At 46.9% G+C, this 10,114-nt stretch overlaps 1 protein-coding gene across 1 annotated transcript; it reads left to right on the forward strand.

The window, feature by feature from the left end:
* Window positions 1-4,335: 4,335 nt before the first annotated feature.
* Window positions 4,336-9,442, forward strand: LOC125546774 (uncharacterized; the record flags this gene model as incomplete). The annotated part of the gene is made up of 5 exons (XM_087515077.1): window positions 4,336-4,506; window positions 4,703-4,774; window positions 4,855-4,991; window positions 6,038-7,233; window positions 8,732-9,442. Coding segments are annotated over 4 exons (546 nt in total), but the record flags the coding sequence as incomplete, so codon positions are not given.
* Between the last annotated feature and the right edge of the window lie 672 nt (window positions 9,443-10,114).

The raw sequence follows: 10,114 nt of genomic DNA on the forward strand, positions 1-10,114 counted from the left end.
CGCGATAGAGCTAGTCGCCCCAAAATTCAACCCATGGTCGTCATGCCCGATCACTTTTGATCACCGGGATCACCCGACCAGTATCCATCACGGAGGCTCGGCCGCACTGGTCTTAGACCCAATAATTGATGGGTTCCACCTGACTCGTGTCCTTATGGACGGCGGTAGCAGCCTCAATCTTCTCTATCGGGATACAATGCGAAAAATGGGCATTAACCCATTAAGGATCAAGCCCACAAAGAGCACCTTTAAAGGAGTCATTCCAGGCATAGAGGCCCGTTGTACGGGCTCAATGACACTAGAGGTTGTCTTTGGATCCCTAGGCAACTTCCGAAGCGAGGAGTTAGTCTTCGATATCGTCCCATTCCGCAGCGGCTATCACGCACTGCTCGGCCAAACAGCGTTTGCTCGATTCAATGCAGTGCCACACTATGCTTATCTCAAGCTCAAGATGCCTGGCCCACGTGGTGTCATATTAGTCAATGGCAATACGGAACACTCTCCGTACAGAACAGCACACAACTGCCCTAGCAGCAGAAGTACAAAGCGGCCTTCTCAAGCAGAACCTTCATTCGGCTACCGAGCCCTCGGACACCCTTAAGAGGGTCCGGACTACTCTGCAGCAGGAGAGCTCGGCTCGTCAGGAGCTCGAGTAGCAATTCGGCCTCCATCTCAGTCCCAATCAAGAGGTGGCCTGCGTGCCGTGCATACATAACTACGCACTCAAAATTCCACGGGCATCGACGGAGGCATAGCTAGCTTGTGATCCACGACACGGCTCAACCGACATCGGATACACACATACTTTCACTTTTGCTTGTTTTATTTCAGGTTTTAATCCCACTAACCCCATCGGGTGGTCTGGTTATCGGTCCTCTTGAAGGATAAACACACCAAGATGGCGAGGAGCGCAGACATACGGGGACTTTTTAGGTGATTCCATTAATGATAAGTCTACCTGTCTTCTAGGACCCACATGCAGCTCTTCCCTGGTTTCGGCATGTTAAATAGCAAGTTGCTTATTGCACTACTTGTATCAATGCACCTCGACGTACTAATTACATTACAATGAAAACAGTTTGTAGCTGGAGCTGTAGGACCCTAGCTTTTTTACCTTTACATCTTTTCTATTTTCTTTCTCTCTTTTCTTTATTTTTTCACATTCCCTGTGGATAACCCCATCAGGTAGCACCCGTACACTTTGGTACGTTTTGATGTTTGCCAGGGGCTTCATAGCACCCTGCATTACGGCAACAAAAGTCCGAACTCTTCTTGTAAGTACAGTTCGGCATCCCGAATTTAGCATTATATGCATTGGCTCTGAATCATGTCTTTGGTCAATAGTTGGGTTGCCCGGCTCCTGTGCTTGCTATCCTACGTTCCGCTACATCGGCTAGGTTAGTAATGGGAGAACTACTGCGATTGTGCCCTGGTCTAAACCGGATGAGCACCTCAGTAGATAAAGCCAAAAACTGGCTGTCATGATGCGGCGAGAGCCGGTCAGCTGTTCGGAGGTCTCAAATCGTTGGAGGTTTTTCCATATTTCACGAAGGATCGGTACTTCCCGATCACACGCTGACAGCACCCTGGTTCGTATACGAGGGGATTGCGCCTATGTTTTATTATAAAACTCCTATGGCTAAGTGAGGGTGTTCAAGCCGTATAGTCTGGTTGCCTGGTTCGCTACGCTAAACAACTCCTTCAAGGACCATATAATTGGATCAAGATTGTTTACATACCATCCCGAACACCTCCGTACTACCTACGTGAGGGCAGAAGTCGACGACTGGCCAATCCTCAGATTTCATACAACACGGCCGCATAGGAGGATACAATTAAAACATAATAAAAATTATATTACAAAGTGGATTTGTTTTCATCATACAAGGCAAAATATGAATGTATTTATTCAAGAATAACATCATTCCCGCACTGCGTTGCTACAAGTCGAGATCCCTTCAGGACATCCGCAAAATATTGCTCGGGTGTGCGGTGCCCCTTGCCCTCCGGCGGCCCCCAGGTCACCTCGACGGCATCCATCTTTGCCCACCACATCTTGCAACGAGAGAAGGCCATGCGGGCACCCTCGATGCAGACTGATCGCTTGACGATGTCTAGCCGCGTACAAGCCTCCACCACCCGCTTCATGAGGCCAAAATAACTGCTAGGTATAGCTTCGGCTGGCCATAGTCGGATTATTAAATCCTTCATGGCCAGTTCAGCCATCTTGTGCAGCTCGACCAACTATTTCAGTTGATTGGCAAAGGCCACCAGATGTTCTGGCACAGCATACTGCGACTAGAATAGCTTCTTCGGAGAATCCCCTTCCCTGGCTCGGAAGAACTCCACAGCATCGGATACAATGCACGGCAGATCCATAAAAGCCCCTGGGCAACTCCGAATCCAGGTTAGTAAAAGGTATTTCCTCTCCGCATACTGGCTTTGCATGTTAAACGCCTTACCCGCTGTGATCTTCTTTGCCTCCTGGATCTCCTGGAGAGCGTCCCGGGCCTCATTCCATGCGGCCTCCGCGCTGTGACGAGCTTTGGTAAGTTTGGCCTCTCGAGCCGACGCTTCGTGCTCCAAGGCTTCACATTTCTTCACCATGTCCTAGAGCTCCTGCTGGACCTCGCCAACCCGGGCCTTGAGCTTCTTACGGGCGGCTTGCTGTTGGACATCCTTCCCCTCGGCTTCGGCCAGGGCCTTTCTCAGGGCCTCGACCTCGGTCGTCGCTTCTATACAAATCATGGCATTTTGGTCATCGCATGTCATTTTATTCTTTTCGAATATATAACAGATTATTGCTTACCTTGCTTCTTCTCGAGCTGCCGCTTCACTTGGCTCAGCTCTCGCTCGGCCTCCGCTAGTTTCTACTTCAGTCCGGAGACTTCAGCAGTGTCGGGGATATACCCCGCGGTATGACCCGGCCGAAAATATGACCCGGCCGGACTTGGCGGTTTACCTGAGACCCGGCTGACACTTGGCGATTCACTGGTGACCCGCCCTAACCTGGCGGTTTACAAGCAACCCACCTGAACATTATGACTCACTGGTGACCTGGCGGGCGGGTCAGACGGATGACAAGGCCCAAGGCCCAGAAGGCCGATTCATGTTAATGGTGGGCCCGTTTGCGAGGAAAGGAATAAGGGATATTCCCTTATATAGGAAGCAAGGCTAGGACTCCACTTGTAATAGACTAGTACTAATCCTAATAGGACTCTACATGTAACTCGCCCCTTCAACATATATAAGGAGGGGTAGGGCTCTCCAAGGAGGGACAAGCAAGAAGAAACAATCTCTAGAGCTAGACACAAAGAGCCGATTTATGGCGACTCCCTCGTGATGATAATGAGACCTAGCCACAAACATCATGTAGAGTTGTTACCGGATGATGTTTCCCGGGGCCCGAAGCTGTCTAAACCCTTGTCTTGTGTTGCGTCTCTAGACTCCGCTCAACCCATCTCAAGCTACCACATAGATGCGTTGGCCTCACGACTAAGTCCTAACACTAGGACATCTGCTGTGACAATTTCATGACAGTTGGCGCCCACCGTGGGGCCTGTGCACGGTGGTGTTGAGTTCTTGGAGGGATCTTTCTCAGGGTTTCGAGAAGCTCGCGATTGGTCAAATGAAGAAAATATGGTTTGATGATCAGAGTCATGATTAAATTTGGAGTTTACAGTGCAAAGTTTCGAGACCAAGAGGATAAGGGTTTTATTGTTTGAGTCGTTAGACGTGACGAGATCCGTCTAAACCGCAGCTCCGCCAAGTTCAAGATCGAAGGGATTAATCTGTTGTATGTATATGGAGAAACCGATCCAAGGTTATGGCCAGATTCGCCGAGTCCCCTTATTCCTCCTCGCCTTCACATATAAAACCCTTTAACAGTGGCGGTAAGGGCGAATTCTCGCCTATGCCACATCCAAAGATTTACTGTTGCTGGTGAAAGGAAAAAAAGATTTAATCAGCGCAGGAAATTTCGAGGCAACTTCCTCCGGTATTGAGCGCAGCGCACGCAACCCACCTCTCTCATTCTCTCCGCGCATGCAACCTCTCGCACCGCACGCCAATGCAGCCGCCGCCTCTTCTCTTCCATCGTCGTCGTCGCCTCGTCGGATCTAGGGAGAAAGAAAGTGCGAGTCTCCTACCTCCGCCACGTCCGCGTCCGCATCACTCTTCCGCGCCCCGGCGCCGCCGCGTCCGCCACTTCTCCTCGCCTTGTCTTCCCCGTCCCTCTCTCATAGCCGAGCTCCAGCCCTCCACCATCCCCTCCTCCTTGACCGCCTCTCCCCTCATCTGAAGGAGCACGGGGCTGGCAGCTGCGCCTGAACCGCCACAAGGCTGTCAGGTAGAGAAGATCTGGTGCCCACAGGCCATTCCCGCCGCTGTCCGACGTCTCGGAGTTGCCAGAGTCTCCGTCGCCATACGAAGACGAGTCGGCGGGGACATGCTGGTGTTGGGATTCGGGAGGGTCCAATCTGCAGCAAATCCTTGGGAGATATGACGGTAAGTTGTGCCACTTGATGCCAAAACTGTTTCTGCATTTCCCTTTGATGATTGTGTTCTTCTATCTCATGAAATTTAGAAATTTCAGAAGCTATTGTTTTCGAGTTAACAATTTCCTATGTATTGATGCCACATTTCTTTTAAAAACAAAGCGAACAAATTTAATGTGAAGTCCATATCCTCTGTTTCTCTGTAGGTGTATTTTGGAATGCTCGACGGCTTGCTGGCTGCAGAAGAGCTTCCTGAGGAATATCGGAACCGATGCCAGGTACACTATTTCTCTCATTCTGATTTCGTTCTTTCCATTGACTGAAGGATTTACGCTGCCGCTCTGCCTGATTGCTCCAGGATATACTCTGTAACGACTGCGGAAAAAAGGGCTTTCTTGGTTCCACTGGCTGTATCACAAATGCGCCGCCTGTGGCCCGTACAACACCAGAGTTATCAAGACCAAGGCACCAGATTGTTCCATGTCGAATTAACAGGCGAGTCGTTTTCTGTTTTCTTCTTCTACTCGATTCTTTTGGAAATTCGCCTCTATAATATATCTCGATACAGAGGAGCATTGCATATGTATAGGTGTGATGCTTAATAAAGTCAGTACGGAGCATGGATGTCCCTTTTGGTTAGCAACGCAGTTAATAGTCAGTTTACTATAGCAAAACGCTATTAATTCTATGGTGTAACAGCCATTCGCCCCGTCTCTAGGATAATGCTTTAGGACAGTGCAAGAAATGGCAGTCTGGCAGCATGAATAGAACCAAGGCCGCCTGTCACTACGCCACCCTACATCACCCGGGGCCTCCTTCCTCGCTCCAATTGGCCATTTTGGCTTTGCATCTCCTGGGGCTGCACACTCCTGTCATGGCGAGTTCGCGACCAGCCGAATCGTCCGCCCGAGGCATGGGCAAGGCCCAGCAGCACCAATGCTACCAACAAAAAATGCCTCTTCTGTCCAAGCTGCATCCGACACGGACACCACTTCAACGAGAGTACCAAACCGTGCAACCAGACTTGGCTATTTCCAGTGCAAAAAAAGAGCCAGCAGCCCCGGCCTTGGGTCTGCTGTTGTTGTAATGTTGTTGATGGAAGCTTCTTGTGGTCAGGGTGCCGAGCAGAGACTCTCACGTCCTCAGGGGGAAGGCCTCCTTGTAGTTTTGCAGACCGGATGAGCAGATGTTTGCTAGCAGCAGGTCGACAGTCGATGTGATCTCTCCAGGCCCAGGGTGCGCTGGCTTTCTGCTCTGCACCGCCGGTGAACGCCATGCTGACCAGAGTTAGGCTCGGCACGCCTGGCATTTCTCTCGATGGTCCAATCTTGTGTGGCGAACAAGTCTCGCAGCTGTGTCTGTCGAATTGACCCTCTGTTCCAGTCCAATGGTTTAGGACATGAATGAAAGAGTCAGCATGCAAGCCAAGACTGCGTTACTCTATTTGAACTATGCATTTTATGAATACGCTGACAGGTGTAAGATAGTAATATTTAAAATGTGTTGGTGAAAAGATTTATCAGTTGGCTCAAACTGTACAGGTCCGCCGACGAGGATGTGGATGAGGACGAGGTCGAGCCCCTTCCCGGCGCGATCTCCTTTTGGAGGCTATTCAACTTCGCCGATGGCCTCGACTGGGCACTCATGGCCGCTGGCACAGTCGCCGCTGCCGCCCACGATGCAGCATTCATAGTCTACATGCACTAATGGTCCTTGAATTTTCTTGACGCTGAGCGGATTTAGTCTGCTCTCCACGGTCGTAGCGACGAGCCCCTCAACCAATTTAAGCAGGTAAACCGTTGCTTCACATGCTCGTCTCTTAATTGCATGCCTGACAGGGCCTGCAACGTGATATTTATTGCCTGACTCCCGAAGGTAAATTCAACAACAAGTGTGTTTAGGATCCACTTTATTTCTGCAAGTTGAAGAGGTAAAGATATGCATGCTGTGATTTTGGTTGCCAGTGTATGTTTGTTTAACTTTTTCCAAGGTGTTCTACTCTATGGCCCACCAGGAACCGGGAAGACAGTATTAGCAAGGGCTCTCGCCAGTAACATCGATGCTAACTTTTGGAGGTGTTGTTTTCACTTGATTGATGGTACTTGGTATTTTCATTATGCGAGTATTACATTACACTGACGTATTGTCTAAAATCAGATTCTGTCAAGTGCTATAATTGACAAATATATTGGAGAAAGTGCTCGTTTAATCAGATAAATGTTCAGCTATGCACGCGATCACCACATAAGTTTTGCTCTGGCTTTCTTTTTGCAAAGCTAATTGGTCTTAAGCTTAATTCCCTTATTATCTGTAAGACACACATGGTGGCAGATGGTTATGCATCTACTGTTGCTGAGGTGCAAGCTGTGACTTGATAGTTCCCTTGACTGAGATGTTGTGCCATCTAAATATATTCCGGTCCAACACTATCAAATTTTAAACTTCAGATCTCAGTATCAGTTTTGCCCAACAAGAAGAAATCAAACTGATCTGAATATAAGTACAAGTGCATTTCTTAGATCTTTAAACTTATATCACCATTTAGTTTATTTATGCTGCCCACAAATTTTGTTTCATCTTCTTCAAATTATTACTTCTAGCCATGCATTATCTTCATGAATTAAATCGATGCAATTGGTAGGACATGATTTACTGAGGAACCAGTAACGACCGTGAGATCCAGCACACGGTGATGGAACTTCTTAATCAGTTAGATGGATTTCATGAGCTTGGCAAGGTAAACTAACATCATCAAGTTTTTTTTTCTCTAGATGCCTTTATGCCATATATGCAAAGAAATTGATTCGGTCGAAGTAATTTGCTTGCCTAAATGTGTGTGTGTGATATGACTAGCTTTTCTGGCTCCTGGGGAAAGTATAGCGGTCTCAAGATGAATTTTACACAATAAGTTTATTGTTCCTCTTTGCTGCATTGCACAACATTTGCACAACATTTTATTTTACTCCCTTTCCTAACATTACACATTTTTTAGACAGAAAATTGGGGACTGTAGGTTTGTTCAGTCTGATTGTTGACATGCCAACGGAAGTGCCTGATTGTCTGATAAGCTTGAATTCTAATGATTTCTTTCTTGCTGGGCTTGTTTATTTTATTTTGGGAAACCCCATGATTTTATCCTAACCCAAAATTTGCTAATGTAGGATAAGAGAAATGGGAATCGAAGCCTAATTCTTTTATATTAGTAGTAATGCACCGTGCATACATCTAAGTATTATTTATGTTCTTTCCGATGAACCCATGAATTGTCACATTCTCAAAACCGTAAAAATTTGATGCAACAAATATTTAATTTCTCCAGATGTTCTGGGATCTGGATGAGATTCATATTGTCTGACATAGCTCAGTTTGTGATGAAGCCAACGAACATATTATGAAATATTTTTCAACGATGAAACCAGTTGGTGCTCTCTCTCTCTCTCTTTCTCCCCCCTAGAAATGACCTACTTCTCTTCTTTAATCAGTCTAATAACTGTTTTCCCTCTTTACATGCAAGGCTGTTGAACAGATGTCAAGTTTATTTTTTTTGCTGATATGTGCAATCTTATGGATATGTTTATTTGGCATAATCTTCTATCCTCATTTGAAGCACCTTGGAGTTATTTGGTGATTGTGCTGCTCTGTTGGATGATCACGCGCTGGTGTTATTTTTTACTAGGTCTATGAGTGGAAAGCAGTTGATCTCAAACTGTTTGGTCCCTTGTTCATTTTACTTACTTGCCTTTCCTGCCTTTTTGGCCAAGTTAGGTGTTTGAAGTCCCTTTTGCGTATGAATCTTGCCTGGTGCGACTAGAAACTGCATTCTCAAATATTCAACAAACTGTTGAAGTTATCTGTTACAAGATTCACCCATTTTGTAGTATTCATGCCCGTAAGATCTAAAATAGCTCGATCATCTCCTTGTGATGTCTTCTATGTTGTTTGTTATTGCTTGTGATTGTATTAAAGCAAATTTGTCATTCTCAGCCAAGATTGTCAACAAGTGTGCATTACCAAGCTGAGATTTCAGTTTCACTACCTCTTAGAAACTGTGGTGAAGGTGATGGGCTTCAAAAAATTCTAAAAATAACAGAAAGATATCACAGTTTATATCATGTTTGTGCTCAGTCTGGTAATGCACACTTTGAAACTGTTATATCTTTCTGTTATACCTTTACAGTGATGGGCTTCAAAAAATTCTGCTATAACTGTGGTGAATCTGCCGTTTGAAATTACAGGGCCATGGACTCCAATTTGCAGTGACGAAGTTTATATCATGTTTGTGCTCAGTCTGTTATTTCCCTTTATCAAACACATGGATCTACAACACACTAATGGCAAGTTTGGATTCACGGGGTTTGCGGCATCCGCACTTTAACTTCTTGCTGGATTTGGTGGGCAACGATGTCATTTGATGTAGAACTGAGCTTGAACGCCGATGCTGCCTTTGCCTGCTCAAGACACTGGCAAAGTCGCGTGGCCGAAGGCAGTCCCAACGGGTGGCTGCACTACGCCGAGCGGGAATGGCGATGACCGCTACATCTTCCGCGGCTACCGTGAGAGGTTGTGGGCTGCGTCGAGGGCTCTACTGCGATGGCGATCTGATGATGAAGCAGATGAGGAGCTGCTCGAGCAGGCGATGATGAAGGCGAGCATCGGCACGATGGGGTTGGCGGAGCGTGCAGATGAAGCTGCAGCGGCAAGTCTCGTGGCTGAAATACAACGACATAGAGTGGAGCATCTGGTAGATACATCGTCTTTAGATTGCTTGTTTATTTGCTGAGTTTGATTCACTTTTGGACAACCATCGCATGTAATGCATCTTCTAACCAGGTATATAACCTGCTGCCACCCTCTAAGATTAATATACTTCCACCTCTAATGGATTTTGCCTGTATTACTGTCATTAATTCAAGTATGTGTCTACTGTACATGCATGTGTTGTACAATAAGAGCTAAAAATCAGTGGAAACTGCGGTTGCCTATCTGGCAACGCACAGATGTGCACTTTTCTCTTCAACATTTGTAGCTTATGTACGCCGGTTGTGCTTCTCTGGATCAAATAAGCATGTTCGGAACTATGAAAGCTAGACTTGCACGCACAGGTACGGCCAGGAGGCGCGGCCCAACCTTTAGTATGCTTCAAGTTCAGAGGAGACCACCGGCTATCACGCAATTTTTGGTACAGCCTATTGCCCCTGTGATATTAAAAGGTTTTGCCACCGCCGATTGCAACAACTCATCATCAATCGAGAAATAGTACTATAATGCTACTGCTCCTCACGTGGTGGTTAAGACTGATCCACAAGATTAAATTTTTTGTCTCCTATTGCACTATACGTGATGCAAGTACTAATTCAGTACATACCGGATTTTTTTCGGTTTTTCAAAACACTGCCTACTATTGGAAAGATCAATGCAAGATTCCAGGGTGCAAACGATTGAATGGGTTAGTCAAACCAACTACGACCCGGATTCATGTTGCCTTCAAGCCAGCTCTGCCTCTGGGCCATTCGTCCGTCGTCGTTTCTGAGCCAGCCACTGCTATGCCGAGTCAACGCCAAAGCCCCGCCCTGGCTTTGCTCTTCAGCCGTGGTGCCGCATCAGTCTGCTTCCGCCGA

Source organism: Triticum urartu, chromosome 3A (genome assembly GCF_056163025.1).
Source record: "Triticum urartu cultivar PI428250 chromosome 3A, HENAU_Tu73, whole genome shotgun sequence".
Lineage (NCBI taxonomy): Eukaryota > Viridiplantae > Streptophyta > Magnoliopsida > Poales > Poaceae > Triticum > Triticum urartu.